Genomic DNA, 25,709 nt, shown 5'->3' with positions numbered 1-25,709 from the left:
CCTGACCCAAAGCCTGCCTGCGCAGTGACAGCAGGATTGCCTTAAAAACTGACACGTCAGCTCAGCCTCCTTTGGGGGCTCGAGTACAGACAATGGACATGTGTCAGCACTTATTTTCACAGCATCTCAGAACTGAAAACAAATAAAGCCCAGCTGTGTACAGTAGTAAGACTGGTTGTCAGTTAAAACCGTCTGAAGACTGTGAAAGCTTCCACCTGCTGCCCTTCTACCTCCAGCTCTCCAAACCCAAGGACATCTCTTCCAGCTTTGTCCATGACACAATGCCCTGTACTCCAGACAGCGCTGCAACCCCAGTGCAAGCCAAGCTGCGGACAAATCAATGGATATGACCAAAAGGGAGGGAGACAACAAGTCTGTAACAACAGAAGCTCTGCAGAACACCATACCCTTTTAGGCTGCCTTCCTCCTCCACTAGAAATCTGCTTTCTACAAGCAGCATTTCATCTTTAACCACCACCTGAAGCTACCTAGGGTCTCTCTCAACAAACACCACAGGACAGGTATTTGGTAAAAGAGATGTATATTTATTCACTTTACAAAGAGGGTGGTATTTAGTTGCAACAGCTCCATTTATAGACAAATATATTATTGTACATTATAGTGGTGAATGGCTCAAACCTTTACCTTGTTTTACTCTTAAAAACGTGTTTGCACCACTTCAGCTTCCGTTAGCTGAGCAAATAGCTGTCCTTGTTCTGCCACTGAGAGAGTAAAAATCCGTAAGAAAGGTATAGCTCTGTGCTATGTATTCACAAGCATTCACCTTCTCCGTTCCCTGTCTCACTGCCCTCTCCCCACCCAACTCAACATGGTCTGGCCTCTGGGTTAGCATTAAACTTATATACAGCCTCCATTAAAACAAAATTAGGAGCCAGTGATAGTTCTAATGTCCTTTTAAAGCACAAGAAAAGTCATTGATTTATACATATAAAAGTCTTGAGTTCAAATTTGTTAAAAAAAAGGAAGGATCCATTTTTAAGTCAAGTTGGCATTTACATATTGCCAAAGTATGGCTAAGCCAATGAAAGGGGGGGAGAAAAGAATTTCAGGACAGAATTTAAATATTACAAAAATATCTTTTTTTTTTTTCTTTTTTCAGTTTCCTTTTTAAAAAAAAAATCAGAAGTATGTCCACTTGCTATTGCTAACTGAAGCATGGAAAGAAGGTATAGACCAGTTGTCTTTGATCCTTGAATATTTGAAACAAATTCAATGTAAAGCTGAACCAAGTTTCCCACACAAACAGAGGTGGCAGATTTATTTCACTTGAGATACAAATGCATGTCCACATGACAGGCATAATCTGACCAGGAGGTGGAGGAAATGTTTCTCTAAGTAAGCGCAGGGAAGGAGGAGGGCGAGAGAAGGCTGGCACGGTTAAACATTCTGGATTCAGAAATGCAGTGCCCCACAGGTGCCTCTGCACACAGGCTGTGCAATGCTCTGCACTCCTGATATGCAAATACAGCATCTTTCAGCAACAGGATCCAGAATCAAAGAGCTTGGTGACCCACTTGTTCAAACCACTAAAATTACTCTTTTGTGCTGTTACTCTTCTTCACTTTCATTTTCTGGTTCCAAATCAGAATCACCATTGATTTCCTTTTCAACAGTCATGTCTTGTTCATCAGATTGCTCCTCTTTTTCTTCATCTTCATCCCAGTTTTCCTGGGAGAAAAATAAAACAGAAATGTTTCAACCTTTGTCAGTTACACCATTTCTGCTACAAGCAAATGGGAGAAGATCTGGTCCAACTCCACTTACGTCAGAGTCTTTATCTGCAATCATCTCATCATCTGAGCCTTCCTCCTCTGAGGAGTCTGCAAAAAGAAAGCAATCTCTTAGTCTGGGGAACAGGATTTAAAATGCCATTGTACAAACAAAGTCCAGTCCCACATGCTGCCAAGTCTTCAAACTGCGCTATTTCCATACCAAAACTGATTCTACCTGGAGATGAGGTAACCAACATCACTTAAGACCAGGTCACTTCCATTACCAGTACACAGGTGAAGATACAGTAGGAAAAAAGCCAAACTGGAAGTATGCGCTCACACACATGGACATCCCCTACACTGACGTCCTGCTGACTCAACCACAGCAGTGCATTCACCGTAGCTACCTTAACACAAGGGCAGGTAACACTAGAAATTTTAGGTTACCAGGGAAATTAAAGAAGCATACTGAACTTCCAATTCATTGATTTCTTCATTTGTGAAGGCTGGGAGGGAGAGAAAAGGAAGACAAGGAAGGAGTAACTAACTATGCGATGTCTGCATCATTAGCCACTGGTTTTCCTGCCATGGACATCTCACAAAACCCCTCTATCAGCAGTCTGCACGGGTGCATGATGAACAGTCATCAAGTGTAGGCTTCATGTGAATTCCAGAGATGAGCTACATTTAGCATACAACACTTACCATCCTCATAGACCAGCTTTGCAGTCTGATTAACCTCAGGTACATCCTGAACTGTTTGTGATGCTGCAACCTAAATGGAATTTGCAGGTTAGCCTTAAATTAAATAATATATTTCAACCTTAAAAGACAACAAAACTCCTAACAATGTAAATGAAATCTACATTAAGGGTAGCATGCATTAATTCACTTAACAGCCAAAAAATTACAACTGACAAAGTAAAATCAGAGAGGCATCTCCTCCGAAGTGGCCCAGTGCCTCCTATTTACTCCTTTTTAAAATTCTGTGGGTGAGCAGACACATTTAACAGAACAAAACAGTCCCAGTGAGCAGGGACTGACAGGACAGTCAGTTAATGGTCTGCTCTTAGTGTTACCAGCATCCCTGAACAGCAGCTGCACTGAAGTGCCCAGGACACATCACATCAGATGCAATTCCAACAGGACGTCAAATAACACCCCTGCACATCCCATGTTATGTAGTTGAAGCTCACCTGGGTGACAAGAATGAAGAGTCTTCCATGCAGACGGGAAAGCTTTTGCAGAGTTTTTACTCTGCTCTCCATCAACTGGTATAACATTCCCAGCTGAGGAATAAGGTCTGGCAACTAGGGAGGAAAAAAAAATTAAAAAAAAATAAATGAAGCTGTTAACAAACACATCCCAAATTTTTTTGTTTTTTTAAACTACTTTTGCATGTTTGGAGCAAGCAACACTCACATTATTCTACACAGAAGGGAGAGCTGAGGAACCACCTGCAGCCTGATCAATTAACACTTAGCCATGTTTAGAAGCATCATCTACTTTTAAAGCACGGCAATTCTTAGCCTCCTTTTCCTTTCCAGTCTCTGCCACACGCAGGGGCGAAGCACCGTTCGGAAAGCTGTGAACATACACCGGTGTCCAAATGCAGCCTCAGCAACGTGTACAAGTTCTGCTGCTCAGCCATAACAAACGGCAGAAAGGACTGACACTGCCCAAAGGTCTTTTTCTTAACCCAGCAAGAGTGCTGTATCCATCACTTGTAAGGCAAGGCTGGCCTTCAATCCACAAGCTACAGCATTACCTCCTACCCTACCGTACGAGCTTAGCCTCCTTTTCCTTTCCAGTCTCTGCCACACGCAGGGGCGAAGCACCGTTCGGAAAGCTGTGAACATACACCGGTGTCCAAATGCAGCCTCAGCAACGTGTACAAGTTCTGCTGCTCAGCCATAACAAACGGCAGAAAGGACTGACACTGCTCAAAGGTATTTTTCTTAACCCAGCAAGAGTGCTGTATCCATCACTTGTAAGGCAAGGCTGGCATTCAATCCACAAGCTACAGCATTACCTCCTACCCTACGAGGTTTGGCACACCCTTACTCTATAAATCTGGCCATGCCCAAGACAGCCTCAATATGAGCATTACAAGAACAAAGAAAACTTAGTTCTGTAAGATCTAGACAGAGGCTAGATTATTCTTTGGCAATAATTTTGTTCCCTCTCACAGGTATGGCATAACTTATCTTAGTTTGACTTTGGGATGGCTATAATTATGTCAGGAATGACTGAGACAAACAATTTATCAGCAATGTACAGTAGGTTCAGCAAAAGTGGTGTAAGCATAGCTCTCTATGCACTGATTTGGCACTGCCATATGCAGAGAGCAGGAGACAGATTCTTGAAGAAAATACGTTTATTTGAACATTTAAATGCAATTTTACTTAAGTGCATTGGCACGAATGAAAAATACTTACTGTGGAAAGGTAGGATGCATGTAGGGTAAAAACAGACTTCAGCCATCGAACCATTAGTGAGGCACTGGAAAAGAGAAATAAATTACATCCAAGAGATACTGCCAGAGACACCCATTTCACATCCTAGATGCTAAATAGTTCTATATAAAGTTCCTCTTTAATTAGAGAGCAAGATAAATGCTCTCTGTAGATGGAAATGTAAAGTTTGGCTATCTTCATGAGGTATGCAAGTTATTTGTTAGCAAAGGAACAAACATTTCAGTGAGGGACTAAACTAGGGAAGCTCAGGGGTCTGTGCTTCTGAAATCTTTTATGGATGGTCTCAATGAATAAAAGATCAAAGCATGCTACTTTCTTCTCCACCTACAATGAGGGAATTTATATTTAGAAAAAATAAACGCAAACCCAAACCAACCTAACCCCCAGAACTCGGCACAGCCCATCTCAACAAAGCTGTCCTTATGGCTACATAACAAGACAGAGAGTGGAAAGCTGGTTATGTTACTAAACACCACATTAAGAGATGTCTAAATACATTTGATAATTAAACAAGCTCTACAGCTGAGAGTTATTTTATTTATTGATCAGGTCCATAATGTAAACATTTGGGGCCTTCAGTTACATTCTCAGGGTTACACGCTTATTTCAGGTATCCTTTTCCCTTTTTAATTTCACTTCAGCCACCCTGACCAAGCACTGCTTTAAGTTCCTCTTTTCACCTTCAACGAGGTGAGTTTTTACCTCCAGATGCTGCAGTTTAATTGCAGTTACTATGAAAATCTATCACACACATGGTAGGAGGGACCATAGCACACAGATGTGAGAAGTTTTAGGTGAATTGAACTGTAGCTGAGTTGTCTCTTACCTGTACGGGTTGCCTTGCAATCTCTTTGTAAGCTAAAAGGACAAAAAAACCCAGTCAGCAACAAGTAACAAACATGATGAGTTTAAAACCCCCAACATGAGATCATTTGACAAGCCCAATACTGGGGCAGAAAGTTCTCCAGGCATTTGAGGTTTACTAGGATTAACCACTGCCAGGCTCCAGAAAATTACACTGCTGGCTCTACCACCCTCTACACAGGCTGGTAGCTTGCAGAAGCTGGGTTTTGGTATTACAAGAAAGCTGGAACTTTTAACATGCGAAATATCCACTGAAGCTTAAACCTGGCAGGAATAAGTAGGAGGAAACCTCTTACTTTTCATCTCTGTTCATCTGCTTAGTAGAGCAGTTGTTACAGGGCAGACAAGTTGGGGAAACAAGTGAATAAAGTATCAGGCCATTTCACACAACAAATCTCAAGCTTGGGAGAAGACAGTTACACAAAAGTCTGACTATCCACTGAGATTATAGAGCTAAACACTTGCATTTAGATTGGCTGACAAAGGTCCAAGGGAAGAAACACAGCATCTCATTAACATAAGCCTAAGGAGGTGCTGTAAGACCAAACATTCAGCACCAGGCCATCTGCATAATTCAATTAAGATCAGTACCATTACAAAAATTTAATCTTATTTGTGGTCAGCACATTAAAATACAAACTGAAAAAGAAATTGCACCATTGTATTATGCAACAGAACATTATTTACATAACAAGAGCTACTAACCAATGTTTGGTTTAAAATGTAATGTCCAGTCAAGGCTAATGATTAAAGCATTTCTATTCAAATAAAGAGTTTATTTAATATCATTGAATAAGCAGTGATAGAAGCCAAACCCGTTTTAAAATTACTACTAAGTGATGTTCAAAGTTTAAGTACAGCAAAATGGACTTTCTGATGTTTCAAACTATTGTCTATGTCAGTAGTTGAAAAGAAGATGTAATGGTGATTCTTTGCTGTGGACTAAACAAGCTTTTGCTTAATCTCTTCCCTTTCTTTTCCCACATAATCATTTAAGATAGTAATACATGACCTAATGCTCTGACAGTACGCTTTGACAGTGACACTTGGTCCTTTGGTTAAGCTTCAGCCAGAAAAGATAAAAAGAGTATCAGGGATAAATTAAGAAATATTTCAGTCCTCTTACGGCACCAAACCAATTTCAAAAATAAAGAGACATATCCTGGATTTTAGTAGCTAGAAGGCAAATCACATGTGGCTTGTAGGACAGTACAAGTGCAGGCTCTCTTACCTCATGCAGCAGTGGAATGACAGCATGTATAGGCATTCTGGCTACTGTGTTCTTTACTATATTTTCTTTTCTTGTGTTAAGCACTTTCTGTTAAAATGAAAAAAATATTATCAGACAATAATTCAGCTTTAATATGTGTATGGGCAACCAGCAAAATCAAAAATTACTGCCTGTATCTCTCTTCCTACTCCACTACTTTTCTATGCTGAGGATAATGAGCAAAAGACTTATTATGTAAAGGAGTTTCATTTTCCAAGTCAGGTACAATTAACAAAGTAAAGGCACTCAAACCCATCTAAAACAATTTACCATTGCCTCTAGTTCACCTGGCCCATGTTAAAAATTATGCATTACAGGCACATGAAAATCTCCCTTGATATTTTCTGACTTCCATAAATAAATGCCTTTCACCAGCATCTGTGATAAGAAATTTCTATTCAGCATCAAATTCTTAACAGCTCCCCACCCCAGTACTGTTATGTCCAAATGCAAAGATAAGCTTTTCAAATGAAACTCGTCATCAATTCATTTTTCAAACAGTACCTGCTTGAAAAATGTACCATCAGGAGACTAAGCACAGATTATGCTCCAGTCCAAGCTAAAGGGAACATGGCTACATAAGTAGCACCACTTGTAAAACATCTGAACTGTGACATAACAAATTTATCATAAACAAAGTGCCTCAAAGGTCAGGGACTGACACAGAAAGCAAGGCAGGTAACAACAGAAAAGTAACACCAATTCATAATAGCACTGCCTTGAGCAGCAAATCAGCAAAACACCTGCGAGAAACAGCAGGTTTTGAACTGTTCAGCCTTCCCAGCTTTCAGAGAGGCTTCCCACCAGTCCCAGTGAACAGATTCAACAGCACACACTGAGCCTGCAAGACTTACATTTAAGATTTCTGCATCGTTGCTTTCCAAGCCCTGAACCAGCAGCACAGCAAAGCTGTCTGTTTGGGGAAGGCCACCAGGAGTTTTGACTTTGCTGACATCAATATCCAATGCCCCAAGGCGCTCCTCAATGCTCTCCTGCAGAGGGGAAATAAGGCAGTGCTGTGTCAGAGTGATTTCTCACAAATATGACCTGAAAGCAAAGTACCTAACTTAGAGCATCCTCACTAGTTCTGCTGGAGAACAACACAAATTTTGTGTATTCTTTTAAATGCACTGACAGAAGATAGCATGGGAAAACAAAAGCAGATGAAGTTTTGGCTGAAAAGCACTAATCTACCTTGGCATAGGCAGCAACAAGTGTGTGACAAAGTTCTGTAACAACCTGGCAAAACTACAGGCAAGGCACAGAGGGCTCGAATGAAAGAAATGTTTTGAGCAGGGAGAAGTCTCTTTCATACAGAAAGATGGTAACATTATTCTTTCTTCCACAGCAAACAAAGCAAATCCAAGTTCACCTAAAGAAGGTGTAACGATAATTTATTATTCTAGTTTCTCCAGTCTTGCTGAGTTTGAAATAAGAAGCCTTTTACCTCAGTCTCTCCTGGTTTCCTCTTGTTTTTCTTTTTCTCCTTTCCCAAAGCTGGAGTTTTGACACCTGTACTATGTCCTGGAATGCCAGGTACTAGAACTTTGGCGTCCGAGTTCACAACAGGTGTCTTTACCTAGTACAGACAGAGAACCACATTTGCATCAATTACTAGTATCTTGAGCTTTCTTCCCATTTAAAATACGGATTTTATTCTGTGACTCTCACACAGATGGTAAAACGAGCCAACACAACCCATTTTCTTGACATAAATATTAGGCAAATCCAACATATTTAAGAGAATTAATAACCACAAGAAACAGACAGTTAGTTTCCATATTAACTAAACACTGGTCTCCTTGGAATTACTTGTGAACCACTTTTCTTACAAGCTTTTGTTGTAACATTCACAGAGCTGTTTGCATCAAACAACAAATACTTGGATGTTTTGCTGGCAATAGATACCACCTGTGCTAACACTCAGCTCCATAAAACCACGTGCAGATTAATTCAGCATCTACTGGAATGCAATAACTGACCAAGAAAAGCAACACAATGTAACAGCAAAAGGTAGTCACTATTCCCTTCAATCCCAACTCTTCTCTTCTAGGGAATGCTCAAACACAGAACTCAGTTGCCTGAATTAGGCTGTGACCACGGTGACAAAAAGAGACACCTTAGTTTATACCGAACAAGCTAAGGTACCATCTTCAATGAACACAAAGGAGATGGAATTTTATATTTAACAACCAAATGCTCCCCTGGCTCACAGAGAATGCAAGGTAGGCAGTATGCCACTTCCAGAATATCAAAAATGCATTTTCTGCTACTTCCAGAACACTTCTTTAAACCATAGCACTTCTATCCAGGCCTTTTTTTTTTTTTTAAAGTGATAAAAGCATAATCTACTACACAGAGCAAAGCAACTTCAGATTCCCAAAAAGTTGATTTTCTGCATCAAGAATACTATCATAGAACACCAGTGGTGACAAAATACTGTTCCCTTAGCTCACCACACTCATCACTGACCTTTTTCCAACACGGCATGCTCAGACAGCCAAGAGATGCGTCTTCACTGGAATTCAGCAAGAAGCGAAACCAAGATGGGTATCATCACTGCATGCCACAGAGGCCCTGCACCTGTCCTGCAGTTCAGCCCTGCTACCCACCGGCTCCAGGACTGAGCAATCAGCACAAAACCCTGCCTGGCTGATGGAGCACCAGATCCAGTAGATAACTGAAGGGTCAGAAAAACAGCACTGTCTGCTCACTTCACTGATATTCTAAGAACTTCAAATCTTCAAGGTCTTGTATGTGCACAGTGATTAAGAACTTTAATCCAGCCTGTCTCTAAACACCGAGGGGATCTCAGCCTGTCTTTAAACACCCAGAGAACACAGTACTAAGTGGCCTCAGTGGACACTGCTGCCATGCAAGTGCCAAACTCATATTCCCAGGTCCCTGTGAGCAGGAACACACGAAGGCCACACCAAGAAAGAGCAAAAAACTTGCCTGTTAAGGGTCCACTACATTTTATTTAGACTCAAACAAAGTCATCCCACCTTCACCCCAAACCACCAGGGTCAAAGAGGCTGTACAAACTAACAGACTCCAAGAGAAGGACTGATCTTAGGCAGAAAAACCCCACCAACCAACCGTCTCTCAAGCAGATCTGCTGAGTTACAAGAGGGCCACGGTGTGCTCTCGCACATGCCAGGACACACAGGAACCATGAAGATCTCTTTGCCCACAGCTGCCTCAGTGCTATGGACATCTACAGCTACCTCTGCAGCTCTGAACAGGTCCATCCAGGAATCCAATCTCATTTCAAGAGAGCAGTGAATATTACCTACTTTGTTTCTGAAGTAAAACAAGAGAAGCAACAAAACCACACGTCATGCAAAGCTCACCTTTGTTACAGCAGCATCTGTTTTAAGTGACAACACTTTCTGGATGTCCCGTACCAAACATATGTGGGATTCACTGGTGTTCAAAGACTAGGAGGACAGAACAAAACCAGTTAATATATCTGACACTCACACCTGTGATTCATTATGCTACTGAAAGATGAGAACAAATTCCAATGGTATAAATTAGAATGAATATTTTTTTTCACTCCAGAATAGCAGCTCCTTTGAATATCTGCCTTTTGTTACCATATCTCTCCAAGGACATTTACATTCCAGGTAAACTGGAACTGTATTAAAACCAATTTCAATGGCTTAACTCAGCAAGAGCTGAAATGGCAAGAAACAGTCAGCAATGGCGTCAACCTGTACTCCAAGTGAAAAAATGGAAGAATGCAAACCAACTTTCCAAACAGCTTGAGGCAATGGTCACAGCTCCCAGAACAAGGGCAAGGAATATGTTTTGTATTATTATATAATTTCAAAACGGTAAAAATAAAAATACTAAACCCAAAAATTTCTCCACCTGGAAGCAGCATGCAGTCCACACTACAGAATGCAAACCCTCTCTGTTAAGTTTGACATACCACTTTCTCTATGATGGGCTGTAAGGCGTTTCCATACACCAGCAGCAGAGACTGTTTGTCTGTGCAAAATGCAGCTGCTAGAATAGGGACTGGTTTTGGCGTGGAGTCCCCATCATTCCCAGGTGTTGCTATCTGAACAGTACAGTTTGATGTTAAGGGCTTTTTGCAATAACTGGGGAAAAAAAAGAAAAAATTTCAAGATGTTTAGCTTGAACACTTCAATATCTTGCACGTCTAAGCATCTTTCATTAGCAGGTCCTCAGCAAACTCAGTCATTTTACACCTTTTGTAGATGGCTAAGATGCAGCACAGACACACAAAATCTGGGTTAAAGCCACACATAATACCAAAGTGCAACACAGCCCCCAACAAGTGAGTTCTTCAAAAACGTGTCCAGTAACCCAAGACAAAGAAGCAGCTGGAACCTGGTTCACGAGCATTTACAAGAGCTTAAAGGCAACAGCACAATAAAACTGAGCTTTGCCTTGCAGTAACCCCAGACCTTTCCCAAAGAGACCATCCAGATGAATCCTAACTTACCCATTCAAGATATGTTCAAATAAATGCAACTGCCCATCTCTGCACACAACTGCTAACTTCACAGGCTGAAAGAAGGCACAGTAAGAGAGTTTCATTAGATCAAAGAAGAACCCTCCTGCAAGTTCAGGACATCAAGAGACAGCTGTATGGCTACAATTTGAACTTTTTCAGTATTTAAGAACATCACACTAAATCTGAAAAGAAGATCAAAGATGTAATCACTCAGGAACATTCAATACAAGTGTTAGAAGATTAATACAATAACTCACAACTGTACTTTATCACTAGTAATGTACACTGAGTTAAACAGTTTACACAGTACCAGACATGTCTAGAGGCACAGCTCAGCAAAGGTACTGACTCTGAATATGCTCAGAGGAAAGAAACTGAGATGACTCCTCTGGGAAAATAAACAACAGGGGTACATTACTGAATACTCTCCAATACATGCAGGAAGAGGGAACTGGAAATATTAGAAAAATATAGCATGAAATACTGATCTGAGAAATGGAATTGAAAGGCAGCAGGAGAACAACGTTTTAAATAATTATGGGAACAGTTTGTGAACGTGTTTCACATCCACACATTTTTCAAAAGGCAACCGCTTTGAAAGACTTGTGCTGTTAAAACTGAGACTTGGCAAATGTACACTGCCACTTTAACTCATTCAAGGCTAGTCAATTCCAATGAAGTTACACTGCCAAAAACACTTGAAATCAGAAAAAAAACAGGACCATACCCAAACCAGATTTTTAGAAATAATTTATTTTGTGCTTTTCTTTGCTGCCAAGTTCTAACAACCATTTTAATTACTAACTTGTTCTAAATAGGAAGCAACTGACATTTCCACCATCAAGAACAAAATTTCTGAAAAAACCCAACGAATTCGCACTTAGTAGCTTTGAAAAGGAGCATTTCAAACTGCCAGCTTTATAAATGCACCTGTAATAAATATTCTTGGACCCATGAATTGGCATTTGGATCTCATCTCTGCATAACAGAACCCAAAAATAAACCAAGCCTCTTTCTTTATACTCTTAAAAGGAAACTGATGTGGTAAGTGAAAATTGTTGAATATATTTGTTTACAAACTATTGCTCCTACCTCTTCTTTGACTTCTGATACAGTCAGGTCCACAAAAGTTGGTTCATCTGTTACTGTGAAAGACATCACAGCATTCTTTTCTTTCCTATCTGACCTGATCTGCCTGGAAGACACAAAAAGCACACGTTATTTACCACAGCACAAACAGCATTCTCTGCAGCATTACAAAGCCTATAAATCACTAGTAAATATGGTGGTATCTCCTGTATGCAAAAGCACCACGTTGACCTTTCAGTGTTCAGCTTACAAAATATTCAAATTTCTAAGAGCAAAGTAACTCCTAAGAGAAACTGAGCAAGAAAACTTTGCATAAGCCTTACAAGAAGTGCAAATTACAAGGAAGTTTATTACACAATATGTTTTGGCATACACTAGTGATACAAATGGCAACTGGAAGCATGCTCAGACACAGCCAAGGAAAATCTCGTCTTCACTCAACAATCAGTGAGTCGAAACCACCAATAAAGAGATCATCACTGCATTTTTCCAGAGTGCCCCTTCTGCTTTACCTTGTTTAATCACAATCACTTGATGGCTCTATGCTCAAAACTGATGAGTCACAAATTATGAAAGGCTTACATACCACACACTCAATAATCGGTCGTGTATAGCTCCAGACAAGAAATAAAGTCCTGTAATTCCATCAAAGGGTTTACTGTCATTTGTAGGTTTCACTGTGGTAAACATTAATGATGACACTGATGTAGCATGGCCTGTGAAATGCTAAGAGAAAAAACAGGATCTTTCCATGATTGTCATAAGCAGTCATATGGCAAAAATCAAAACATTAGTTAACAAAGAGTAGGAAAAATTCAAGCGTTACTAAGTCAACAAGGACAGCTCAGTGGTTTTTACCAGTGATCAGTTTTCTTGCATTTTTCTATGTCAAGGAAGCTTTTTCTGACCTGCCAGATATTTATCAACATTTTAAAACTTAAATGGGGAATCAAAGCCAAATTCAGTGGGATTAAATCCATGCAGAAGAAATTACATCCACCTGTGCTGCTGTTACTGCCACAAAGCACTCCCCTCTGCCCCCCCAGCTTTACACTTCAACCTTTCCAACACAACTAGATTCAACTGCATTCTCAACTTAAACAATGAACACGTGTGCTGACACTAAATTTGAGCTCCACACCACCCCCAAGGGCCCCCCAAAAATTGGTTCTTCAATCTACTTTTGCAAATAGTGGTTTTGGTCACTATAGAATGCAGACATACATGGTAGCTGCCATGTGCCAGCAAGCCCAAAGTAACAGCACATGTGTACACACTCACCTGACAGGAGATTCAGAGACTATCCCTGTCCTGTCTGCTAGCAGGCAAGAGAACACGGCAGCATTCACGGATCAGCTAAAGCATGGCCATTTGCTCAATGTCTGAGCCCTGCTCAGGGAACAATAAGGAGTTGCTCCTATGCCTTCCAACTGTTTCAACAGCAAAACTGATAATGCCATCAGTTACATGAAGTTTAGCAAGGAAACTTGAAGGCTTTGTGGAGGGATTCATGTTAAAACCCATGCCAGCAGTAACTGACACGGTGGTGAACAAAGTTCTCCTGACAGAAGGGTATCAGACAGGGACCCAGTTAAAACAAACAGCATCCATCTTTCTCCTACAGCCTTGAGAGAGGATGCTGGCAGCATGCTCAGAAAGAAAAATTTAATGTCCTTATTCAATTTTCAGCAAGTGGAAACCTCAGTTTAAGGTACCATCACAGCAAAAATGTCCAGCAGTCCCAAAACTGCTAACTGTATCCTCACACACAGTGAAATGTTTTAGATGTCTGATCAGGAAACACTAGGGAGGTAGTGTCACCAATCAAGAAGGGCATTTGTTTGGATCTAATTTAACAGAGGTACTTACTCTGTAGACTTCTTTGGTCTCCAAGTCCCACAGTTTTATAGTTCTACCAGCTGACAGCAGCATTTTTCCATCTGGACTGATGCATAGACAGGTGACACTGCTATTGTCGCCTTTCCACTTACTAGAATTTGGATGGAGTTTTTGTACAAAAGGAGAAAGATGGAGAAATAGAAAAAACAGTATTCATTAGGATAATCTCAAAACCACCATGATGGAAAATTTAAGGTAAAATTTAAAAAACAGTAATGTAAGTAGTCAAGAAGTCAAAGCTATTCTGCTTCTGCACTTCGCCTTCAAATTAGTTTACAAAAAAAAACCACAACTCAAAACCATGAAATTGTTCAATACTGAACTGTTGACTTCTTTTTATAAGTCAAATACTTGCTTATTCTGTTCTGAATTCCTCTCAACGTTTTCTAATTCTGAAATTAGGGCAAGAAGAGCCATACCATTTTCAAGACTTCTCTATTCACCAACCCGTTCAAAAAAGTATTCTCAGCCCTAAGATCCAGAGTTTCAAAGCCTATTCAGTTACGGTCCCTCCTCCCAAGTCTCCAAAGTCACTGACAATAATAAACTTTAGCTTAATGGTCCATGGTTCAAAGCACTACTTAAAAATAAAAATTAAAAAAAAAAAAAAAGGAAAAAAAAAATGCTGTCTTGAAAAGCCTGAATGTGCTTTAAAGAAATATTGATACTACATGTTTCTCACAGGACAAAACTGCAAGGAAAGCATTAACACAAATCCTTTACAGATAGGAAGAAGCCTGCAACACATTTTGACTGTAAACATCCTTCCTGGAAATATTTCTAAGTAACTTTCACATGCCCAAGCAACACCTCTTCTGTTTTCTAAAACAGGAACCATTTAATGTATCACTTTTGATAGAAGCTGAAAATTTTACAGCCCACAAATGTGGACAAGATTGCACCTTACAGAGAGTATGATAAGATTATGTATTCTCTTCTGAAGACAAGATCATGACTTAAGAATTTAAACCATTTATTAACATAAACCAAGAAGGTATATTTAAATGTACTAAAAAGATGAGTCTAAACTAGACTTCAGAATATAAAGTACAGCAAAAATACCTTGGTTTTCACTTTAGATACTCTTTATATAATTTTTACAGGAAAGAGTTTTAAACAGCATCTCAAAAAGGACATGTCCAGAATGCCTCTAAGTAGTCAAGAGTATTTAAGACATGAAAAAGCTACAGAGTGACAAGAAGTCGTCCAGAATGTTTCAGTCTACCTCTCTAGAACACCTTGTCTTGCCTCTTCAGTGACTCTCTCTTCCCCAACAGCTTGTCCCTCTGCCAGAGGTTTCATGTGTGCTGCACACACCTCCTGAAGTGGCCCTATGGAGTACTCCTACAGTAGTTAAGAAAGTCAAACCTAAAGCCACGTGGTTTCAATTCTCTTCCTAGCAGTCCATACCTCTTTAGAAACACGTCTAGAAGCCTGCAAATCAAATTAAAACCACTTCTCTACCCCAGGAGCAACCATCCTGATTTCTCTGTGGGTTACACAAATATTAATTTCTGGGTCCTGACAGGTGTTAAGGAATGCAGGCAACTGTCATGGGTACGCTGGGTGTGAGCAATTGATGTGGATAATTTGTGCCTTCTGGTAGGGAAAACGTTAGGAGAACTGATTTCTTCTACTCTTTCCAAATTGAATTACCTAAGGTATGACTTGTAACATTAACACAGAAAATTTTTCAGGTAAAAACCATGTTATATTGCTCATGTACTTTCTATCTATACACTCTGGGAATGATTTTCTGTTGCCATCTTTAAAATTAAAGAACACAATGCTTCAAATTACATTTCATAACCACAGTCCCCCCACTCCATGGTCCCTGGTATGGGACAGGGCAGAGGGAAATATCCAACAGGTATGACAGCAAAAACTCTCACTTTTCCTGAGAAAGCAGCGTGGCTGGGACCCATCTCCAGTACCTGTACATGAACACACACACTGTGGGATACAAACAGGGTGAATGAGATGTCCATGGGCAGCTTCAGAGCTGGATTCACAGAACAACAGTGGGATGCCTTGCAAGACAAGGACCTTTAGGAAGGCAATTCAGCAAGGACATGCCAGGAAGGCAAAAAGAAGAGGAATTTCTCCACAGAAGAGTGTAGCACAAATGCATAGAACATTCCTTTCAAACAGGAAAAGAACATAAATCCACAGAATAATCCAGGAAACAAGAGGGAAGGTTATATAACAAATCCACCTGGAAACTATTTCCAGGCACTGAAAGGTCAAAAAAAGTTTCTAGGCACATCCAGCATAGAAGTACAAATGGCAAATCGTGTCTAACCAACCTGATTGCCTTAATGAGACAATAACCTTGGTTGATGAGGAGAGACCCATTTAAGTTGTCAAAAGCATTGCTGAAGTCAAGGTCTCACATATCCTTGCAGCCAAATTGGAGATATATAGCCTGAATGGATGGTCTGTAAGGAGAGCAGGATCAGGCTGCATCACTGAGTTCAAACAGTTGTGATCACTGGTATGAAGTCCAGCTGGTGGCCAGTCACTGGTGTTACTCCCTCTAAGGACATCCCAATACTGCTTAATATCCTCCATAACTGCCTGGTCTCCATTAATGATCTCAGAACAGGACAGAATGCACACCTAACAACTTCACACTCAATCCCAAATTAGGGAAAGCAGTTGATATCCTGGAGGACAGGGCTGCTACTCAGGGGCATCTCAGCAGGCCTGAGAAGACACAGGCTGTCAGAATCTCAGACCTGAAGAGGAAAATGTAAAGTCCTGCAGGCTGGGGACAAATAGCTAGAAAGTAGCTTTGAAGAAGAGAGACCTGCAGTCCTCACAATAAAGCTGAACAGGAGCAAGCAGGGTGTCCTTGTGGCAATGAGCTCAGCTGTGTATGATCTGCAGGATCTGCATTAGCCAGAGTGCTGTCAGCAGATCAAGGAATGGGACGCTCTAATCTGTGCAACTCTTGAAACTGCACCTGGGCACTGCGTTCAGGGGGACAGGACAACAAAGCCACTGACATGGCAGAGTAAATCCAGCGGAGGGCCATGGAGGCACCTCAGGGACTAGAGCACATAATGGAAGAGGGAAAGGTGAGGGAACTGGGTGAGTGCAATTCTGATAGAGAAGGCTAGAGGTAGATTTTACAGCCATCTTCTGCTACTTTACATAGGGTCACAACATAATACAACCTAAGGATGCATCTCTTTTCTAGGGATACCAAAGAGGCTACTGATGATCAGCTGCCTGCAGTGCCCATGCCAACCTTAATAAAACCAGGAGCACTGCAGTAATAACCAACAGTGGGCAACATCACAAAAACAGAAACAACGTCAAGAGAAGGATCAATGGGCCATCAGCAGGCTTTTACTGAAGAAAGGTAACCAGGATTGTTAATAGAAATATTGGTTTTTCTTTAAAGTTTAAGAAAAATTTGACTTTATACAGAAGAAAATAACTCCCTACTTCAGATATTTTGTTACTCTGCACTAAGCTCAATTTTGCTCAACAGTACTTTTAACAGTAGCAGCCTGCTCAGACAGCCAAGTGGAAATGTCCCCACTGCACATCAGCAGCAAGCGAAACCAAGTGGGTTATCATCACAGCAAGGCCCTTTGAGCAAAGCTGGGTGCATGCAGCAGGTTCTACTGGAATGAGATCTTCCAGTATCTACTCAAGGTTTTTTTTCTAGAATTTAGATTTTTCAGCATTTAGTAGGACTTTCAGTCTTTCAGTCTCACTAAAAGTTAGAAGAGGGATCCAAACCCCTCTCAGAACAGTTTCATCTAGCTTTTCCAATACACAGAGGAAGATGCCTATGACAACTATGCTTTCATTCCCTAATAAAACCACTCCTGATTTCAGAAAAATAACAACCAACAGTCACTTTGTGGGCATGAAGCCTGGAAAGCAAAGTGCAGCATTTCCAAAACCTGCAAGGGAGAAAACACACAAAAGCAAGTGTAAAAAAATTCAAGTGAAAAGCAGAACTACTCACCACTTTACTTTGCAGGTCTGTGTGCTCCATTCAACAATGTGTTTGTCATCTGAACAGCTATACAAGCAGGAGCTGTCTTGATGCCATCTCACACAGTTTACTCTACTGTCATGACCACCATCCTACAAAAGGTAACACAGAGTCAACTCACTGGAGTAGTCTTGACAACTGAGTCTTTCCCACACCAACAATGTGAACAAGGTGCTCTTTCGATATCTAAATTCCAATCATTGGCATCTTAAAGAGTGTGTATGGTTTCAAAGAACATACATGACAGTTATATAAATTAAAGATATTTCACATTTTGGTACATACACATATGTATTTTGGCTTGGCTTATACAGCCTAGGGAAGAGATGTTGTCTACAGTTTCCTCACACAAGGAAACACAGGGGCGGGCACTGATCTCTTCTCTCTGGTGGACAGTGACAGAACCAAAGGGAATGGCAAGAAGCTGTGTTGGGAGGGGGGGAGTTAGGGTGGATATTATGAAAAAGTTCTTCACCCACAGGGCACAGGCTCCTCAAGGAAGTGGTCACAGCCCCACGCCTGCCAGAGTTCAAGAAGCATCTGGACTCTCAGGCACACGCTGTGACTCCTGGGGCTGTCCTGTGCAGGGCCATGTAGAAGCCCAGAAGACAGTCCAATGTGTACGTCCCAAACACTGACAGACAGCCAGGGAACCAACAAAGGACTGTTGGTAAGATCACACTGTGGGAAAGAACAGGGCGTGGCTGGAGGAGGGGGCCATGCAGAGGCAGGGCAGCACTCTCCTGGTCCAGCCTTGCTCTGGCTCCTGATGATCAGCACAGCACAAACACAGGAAAGACTCCAGAAGTGGGCCTGGACTGTTGACAAAAGCACCCCCAGCAGGGGGGGGGATCAAGAACACCGAAGACCCCCCCCACAGCCCTCCAGCCCATTTCCAGAAAGGTCTAGAACAAACTGCACATGGTAGCTAATTTGCATAGAATGTGGGAAACTGCTCCAGGGTGGGCAGCACTTGTCTACAAAAAAATGCTCCCACAACGCTTGAGCGATGGATGACACTGGACACACCATCAGGTGGTTTGATGCTGGAGCCAAGACTGGTGACTTTCCTTTCTTCATTCCTTTCTTTCTCTCTCTTCTCTTTTACCCCTACCCCTTATTCAAAATCCACTGCTGTGCATTTATATTAGAAGGCATCAATTTCCACGCCAAGTGTACAATTTACTGATACAACTTTGTAGATTTTGTAGAGCCTCTGCCTTTTGTCATTCCTTTTGGACCACAAGCACCTACACACACCTACATGCTCCCTTCAGTTTCAGGGTGGGATGCTACTGGACAGGAGACAGATTTTGTTGATCCCTTCCAAAAAAAAAAAAAACAATTGTCGTGCCTGCTGTTTTTATACACACAGCAAGACAAGGCTAACTGTATGAAATCTGCTCAAAGGAAAGAATAGCCACAGGTGTCTTGCTGAAGTCATCTATATGCCTCCTTCCTTAAGGGCACTCAGAGGTGAGGAACCTTCCCTTTGTATTAGCATTCAGCAGCACACTATCATCAGACCAGAAGACCCCTTAAGCAGTATCACTACTCTTAACAACCAAAATCTCTGCAGCTCCAAATATAGCCTTTAATTATTTATGAAAATATTTAATGGAGTCCATTTCACTATTTGGATTGTAACAACCTGCTCAGATTGCTCCCAAAGGTATTGATGCAAATGGGCTTTGAGCAAGACAAACTACACTGCAGCAAAATATCCTGTTCAGTAAAGAGAACGAAAAGTAACATCTTATTTTAACAGGAATAATCTTTTCATTCAACCTATATGCAAAAAGCAAAGTACTCATAAAACCTGCTGTCTTCTATGGAAAATGAGTGTTTTCAAAGAAACTACAGCTACACTTTTCAAACATAGTTTTTCCATATAATGAAGTTGATACTCATTAGTTACTGTCACTTGCATGCATAATTCTCAGAAATTACTGCTTTCTCTAAATTCATGTATGTTTATCACCCTACCTACAACTTTGAGTTTAGAAGCAAAAGTATACCCAAGTACCTCAAAAGTATCACACAGCCATTCATATGGATTTGTTTTGCTTGTTATGTAACCCACAACTAAAATAGAGGTGCTTGGGAGTTTGGAAAGGCAAAATTAATGTTACTGTGTATTATTCAAAAAAGATCATGTGCTGAGAGAGCTCAAGAGCTTCCATAAGTGTGGAAAACCAGAGTACTGGGAATATTTCTCTGCCTGCTCTGGGGTGCCCTGACCCCCAGGGCAGCACTGACTTTGACCCTCATTCATGGAGAAAGTTTCCTAGACTTCAGGATAGACTGGAATCCACTAAAGTGTGAAATAGATTATAGAGAGCAGTGTAGGTGTATCACTTGGTGAGAAATTTAGGTTTGGGGATTTTTAGTATGTTGTGGATGGAAGCAAGATGGAAGGCACAGGGTGTCATCCTGGGTTTCTTCTTCATGCTTCTTCTTCCTTCTTCATCATGGGTTTGGGTGGCATTTTGTAATTGGGCAGAAAAGTCTGCATTGTGGGCTTCCAGGGATCAGTTATTGGGTTAAAAGGGAAAATAATCTAGGTGTCAGTTCTTAATTGGACAGTTTAGTCTTAAAAGACCTTGTAACAAGAGATTGTTTGCCATTTTGTGCCTTCTCATGAAAAGCTGCTGAACTCATGGGAGAGTGTTTCACTGGTAAGAAATAATAAACACCTGAAACTGAACATGAACTACTGTCTCAAGAGCCTTCAATCCAGACCCAGAGAAACCAACAACTGGTACACCCCGGCACGTAAGGGAGGTAAATTTACAGAAGAGTCCACCAGTGTGACACCTTCCCAAGCGCTGATGAGTCCTCTGCCCTTCCCTCCCACAATGCCATGCAGGAACTGAGGGTACGACAGTCCCACCAAGGATTTAACTCTTCTGTGAGGAATTTCATCATTACTGTTATTTTTAATGGAAAGCAGCAAATCCATGGACAGTGTTAAGATACTGCACTAACTTAGAAACCAAGGTTTTTTGGCCTAAACTGACTGAAACCATCAGTGTTTGGCAGCATGTGATGAAGAGTGCATTACTTACTAGCTTGCTCTGTAATTCTCCTTTTACTGTGCTGTACAACAAAATGCTACCAACTGCTGTACCAATAGCCAGGATATCTAACTGCTTGTCCACTTCTCCAACTTCAGACTTCCGTTTTTTCCTCTGGGGGCCATCCTGAAAAACCAAAAGAGAGAAACTGTGAAATAGATCAGTCTGAGTGGCTAATCTCCGTGTTAAAGCAGAGAAAAGAGAAACCTTAAGAGAAGTTTGACATCCAGACAGCCAGCACAACCCCTAAGACAGAAAATGAACACTGAAGTGCACACAGTCCTAGAAACTCATCTTGTACCTCCATGAAAAAGGGTAACAAACTTGCTATGAGTCACTTGGAAACACCTGGTATAAGCCATTTTGCTACCACCCCAACCACATGCACGTGTGAAAAAAAACCACGTTTAAGTTTTTTACAAATTTCCTGTCCCAGAGGCAGAAGTAAAAATTAACACATTCAGAATACTTCATCCATAAAATGGAAACGCTTGATCACAATCAATTTATTTTTTCTCAAAAGGTAATGAAAAGAGTCTTGCAAATCTGAAGCATTCATAATGCTTCTTAAAAATAAAGTGCTACCCCATTCCACAGAGGGCAGTGACTGGGATTCAAAGGAAAGTGCTCTGCCCAAATCCTGCTGTCTGCACCAGAGGGCCTCAGATGATCAGGCAATTCCTAACTCTTCACACTCTTGCTCTGCAAGTGCTACCAGCCACCTCAAGGAGGGATTTCACTTTGTCTCTCTTATCCAAAAATTTGAGAATGCAGATCACTGGGAAGGGAAGAAGGAATAAAACTGGTTCTTAAGCACGTGAAACTAAAATAAAGAGGGCAGAAGAAGTCATCATATTCACTGTGTTAATTACTGATTGCATACACACAAATAAAAGAAAATTTAAAAACTGTTCAAGGATATGAAAAGAAAAAAAAAATCACTAATGATTAGTTTTTTAATTGGACCTTGGTAAGTCTCCTTATATTTGTTACATCACAGCAAAGCATTCTCTCCAATTTAAAAATTACACACATGCTAATGCTTCCTCTACACAACAGAGCTCTCCTCACTGACAAGCAGCCTGAAGAAGCCCAAGGAGACCGATAAAATGTGAGCAACCAGCTCTGCTCAAGTTCCATGTGGTGTAGCTAATCTGTTTTACAACAGACATGACACAGTGAAGACAAATAATTTCTACTCAGGTCCAGAAATATGACAATCAGGATGCAGTAATTTTCACCACAAGTAAGATATTAAAGTTTGATAGTGAAGGATAAATATTTTGGTTCTTTGAAGAAGGATCTTCTATTCCTTCTGTACTTAACAGAGCTAACACCTTCTGCAAAGAAAAGTGTTTTGGTTTAGGCCAAAAAATACAAAATTGCTGTAAAGATAACTTTCACATCAAAAGCAGACTATTGAGAAAAGAGATTACAATTAGGGGGTTTTGCAAGTATTTGTTTAGGCTTTATCTTCTTAAAGAAATGTATTTATAAAATATTAAAAAACAGATGCTGAGAAACTAATGGCAATTAATTGAAACTGCAGTCTGACATGCAAAGACAAAGGCCACAGAGCGGAGATGCAAGTACAACTCCTGTGTTTTCTGGTACTTTTCGATCATTTTAAGTAGTTCTACCAATTACCCCACACACCCCTGCTGCAAAGCAAAAGCAAACTTAATAACAGACTTTATTCTCTTCCCCTGAATAAATCTTTCAAATAATTTTTTTTCAACCTCCATTTCAGTTTGCTATAGCAAATTTCCTTGGAACAACTCAAAGGCACAAAAAAATTCCACAAGTACAGTTATTTCCAGGGTCAGGAGAAAGCAAAGGGGCAGTGAAGGTTTCTCCAGTTTTTTTTCCACATGCATTTCTTTAATGACCACCCCTTATCAGCAGTATGAGAGGAGCACTTTGTCAGCAAGTTCTGCTTGAAGAAATGCCAGTGGAAAATTCAGACACCTGTTAATGTTTGATATGATTTGAAAAAAAAAAACTTTAAGAACTTAAAAAAAAAAAAAATCAAACTTCCCCACCCTACATTAAATTAGTACAATTAAAAAAGTGTTATTAGAGCAAATGACAATTGCACTTAACATCCATGTGAGAGTCACTTGTGGATCAGGGTCTTAAATAGAAGAACCCTGTTGTTATGGACAGGACAAATATCAGCTTCCTTGTAATCTGATTTCTTTTTCAGATTTATGGAAACTCAAGTTTATTTAGAAATCCTTAAACTTTGCCTGAAAAAGCACAATGTTTTAATTAGTGGAGATGGTTAAAAGAAGTTACTTGAAAAGAAACTGTGCACACATTTTTCAATAATGTTCTTCCTTGACTTGATAAGCCACTGAGACTTTCTAAACAGAAATCTGATGCTCACATGTGAAAATAAAGCACTTAGAGAACACTGGAATGGGGAGAAATCTAAAGGTCTTGACACTTGACAATGACAGAGCAGTTTCAGGTTGTTAGGAAGAAGTGGAAGAAGGTGTTTTGAATGTTGAAGGTGCACTTCTGCACAAGACACCCCACGGAGCAGGAGGTGATGAACGCTGCACACAGGAAGCACTGACACTGGAAGCACGTGGGCAGGGAGCATCCCAGTAAAGCCACCCCTGCATCAGCAATTCCAGAGCCTGCAGTTCAAAACGTGAGTTCTAATATTCCCCTGCAACACATGGCCTCCACTAACATGGCAGCAGTCCAAAACACACTGAGTTTAAGTGTAATTCGGCCAAACACCATTTATAGCTACCTACTGGCAGAGCTCTGACCACCTGAAACTAGAACTGCCTAGACAGATGTCAACTCTCCAGGAACAAAAGACTAAATAACGCCAGAAAAAACTCATTTAATAAAATGTTTTTGCCATAACTATCCCGGTTTTAGTTCTACAACTCAGTCTAATGAAAAAAAAAACCAATGACTTTTAAAGGTTTTATAGCACAACTATTGTAAGAAACAGTATGTTTCCCAGCTCCACTTTAAAATGGACTAGCTTTCGAGCAGGGGACAGGATTCAAAGTCCTGGAATAGCTAGAAAGCACTGAGAGGTGGCTAAGGTTGCTTTCATATAACCTTAAACCAGGTTAAATTCAAAGACCTGTGGGGCTTAGGAGTGTGTCTCTAGAAAAGGTTATTTTAAAAAAAAGTTTTAAAAGCCCCTCAGAAACTTCCTGTGCTTGACTTATGGCACCACAGCAGCGCACTGTGTCTAGTTTAGTTTTATTTCATACAGGACAGATTAACCCCATTTTCATATGCCAGTTTCAGGGAACCTAAGAGCAATGAACCTATACAGCTTTGCAACTAACGAATGGATTGTTTTTACTTGAAAGTTCCATGAAAAAGGAACAGGTTCAGGCCACCTAAAACTGACTCTCTCCACTTCATTCTTCGAATGTCCTGGGAGTTTTCAAAGTTCAGGGACTAAGCTGTTCCACTGACTAAAACAATATTGCCCTCCTTTGGGTTGATAATCTGTGTTTTAAGCATTTTGAAACAGCCTGAACAGCATTTCAAATATGTTGAATTGCTGATATACCAAAACACACTTTAAAACCCACCCCTTACTTCTTATGATAAAGGGGGTGGATTTCACATACTTTATGCAGGTTTTGCATTCTTTTTTCCTCAAGAAATGGTGTAGAATAAAGCTAAAGAATTACTTCAACATAAAAAAGACCAAAAGGTACCCCAGTACATACTCCAGCTATTTTCAGGTTCAGTGTTCACCTGAGGTGATGCTAACTAAAACCTGATCCAAGGTGGAGAAGATCCAAGCACTCCTGATGCATGGTGCGAATAAAACTACTGAACACCTTCTTGCAGGATTCCTGGACTCAGGAAGATGAATCATATACAGTGTAGCAGCTCGCACGGGAGTACTTCCAAGGGTAAGGAAGCGTGGAGACACTGCCTTTAGCAGAGAGGGAACTAAGGGGGTGCACAGCAGCTGACCTGCTCTGCAGCATCGCCTTTTCAATTACGGCAAGACGTGCCATCAATTAACATACCTCGCTCCTTCAAGGAAGGCTTCTTCCGCGCAGATAACATGAGAGACAAATGGTTTTCAACAGTCAGTGCTTCTGCCGAATTTTTGTTTTAAAAACCCACAAGACTAAGCCTCCAGCGCCGCCTCCCCCACGGACACGTGAAATTCACCGTAAGCAGCGCAATCCTGGGAGGGGGAGCGGCTCCCCCAGCCCTCCCCCCCCACCCCAGGGCGCGCCACACGTGGCCATCCCCCGAACCCCGGGGCCACAGGGACACGGGACGGGACGGTGCCCGAACCCCGCGGGGCTCTCGGGACCCTCGCCCCGCTCGCCGCGCCCCCGCTCCCCGGCCCGCCCGGCCACATGGCGCCGGGAGGGCGGGGTGAAGCCGAGCGGGCCGCGGCCACGCGTCAGGGCTGCTCGGGTCGCCGCCATCCCCACCCCGCTCCTCACGCGTGCCGCCCCCCCCCGCAGCCTCCGCGCTCCCTCCCCTCACGCACCTTGCTGGGGGGCTGCCGCGCACCCGCCGGGGCCCAGGCCAGGCAGGTACAGGCGGCGCTGAGGTGGGCGGAGGGCACGTACTCGTGCTGCAGGCGGCTGCCGGCCGTGTCCCACACGCGCAGCCGCCCATCGGGCCCGGCCGAGGCGAACAGGCGGCACCCGCGGGGGGAGAAGGCGCACGGAGGGGCCGCCATGGCGCGCGCGCTCCCCTCGCCTCTGCCCGGCCCGCCCCGCGCGGCGCATGCACCGCCCGCGTGCTCGCCCCGCGCGCCTCGAGCGGCGTCATCGGGG

At 41.7% G+C, this 25,709-nt stretch overlaps 1 protein-coding gene and 3 non-coding genes across 4 annotated transcripts; all 4 read right to left on the bottom strand.

Annotated features, from left to right (window-relative positions):
* Positions 1 to 524: 524 nt before the first annotated feature.
* WDR43 (WD repeat domain 43) lies at positions 525 to 25,685 on the bottom strand. The gene is made up of 18 exons (XM_041424149.1): positions 25,418 to 25,685; positions 20,905 to 21,039; positions 17,807 to 17,928; positions 13,792 to 13,912; positions 12,509 to 12,648; positions 11,926 to 12,028; positions 10,822 to 10,886; positions 10,282 to 10,453; positions 9,698 to 9,784; positions 7,792 to 7,923; positions 7,199 to 7,336; positions 6,306 to 6,392; positions 5,037 to 5,068; positions 4,172 to 4,235; positions 2,930 to 3,043; positions 2,439 to 2,508; positions 1,786 to 1,841; positions 525 to 1,689 (listed from the first exon to the last, which is right to left on the bottom strand). Exons 1-18 carry the CDS (start codon positions 25,610 to 25,612, stop codon positions 1,570 to 1,572), a joined length of 1,953 nt encoding a protein of 650 aa, XP_041280083.1. The 5' UTR covers positions 25,613 to 25,685; the 3' UTR covers positions 525 to 1,569.
* Positions 8,833 to 8,909, bottom strand: LOC121346405. The gene has a single exon (XR_005954075.1). It is a non-coding gene; the product is annotated as a small nucleolar RNA SNORD53/SNORD92 (small nucleolar RNA).
* LOC121346407 lies at positions 12,324 to 12,407 on the bottom strand. The gene has a single exon (XR_005954077.1). It is a non-coding gene; the product is annotated as a small nucleolar RNA SNORD53/SNORD92 (small nucleolar RNA).
* On the bottom strand, positions 17,340 to 17,417 carry LOC121346406. Its single transcript, XR_005954076.1, has one exon. It is a non-coding gene; the product is annotated as a small nucleolar RNA SNORD53/SNORD92 (small nucleolar RNA).
* Positions 25,686 to 25,709: the final 24 nt, after the last annotated feature.

Source organism: Onychostruthus taczanowskii, unplaced genomic scaffold (genome assembly GCF_017590055.1).
Source record: "Onychostruthus taczanowskii isolate IOZ18803 unplaced genomic scaffold, ASM1759005v1 scaffold80, whole genome shotgun sequence".
Classification (NCBI taxonomy): domain Eukaryota; kingdom Metazoa; phylum Chordata; class Aves; order Passeriformes; family Passeridae; genus Onychostruthus; species Onychostruthus taczanowskii.
This window is presented reverse-complemented; position numbering and strand designations above follow the sequence as displayed.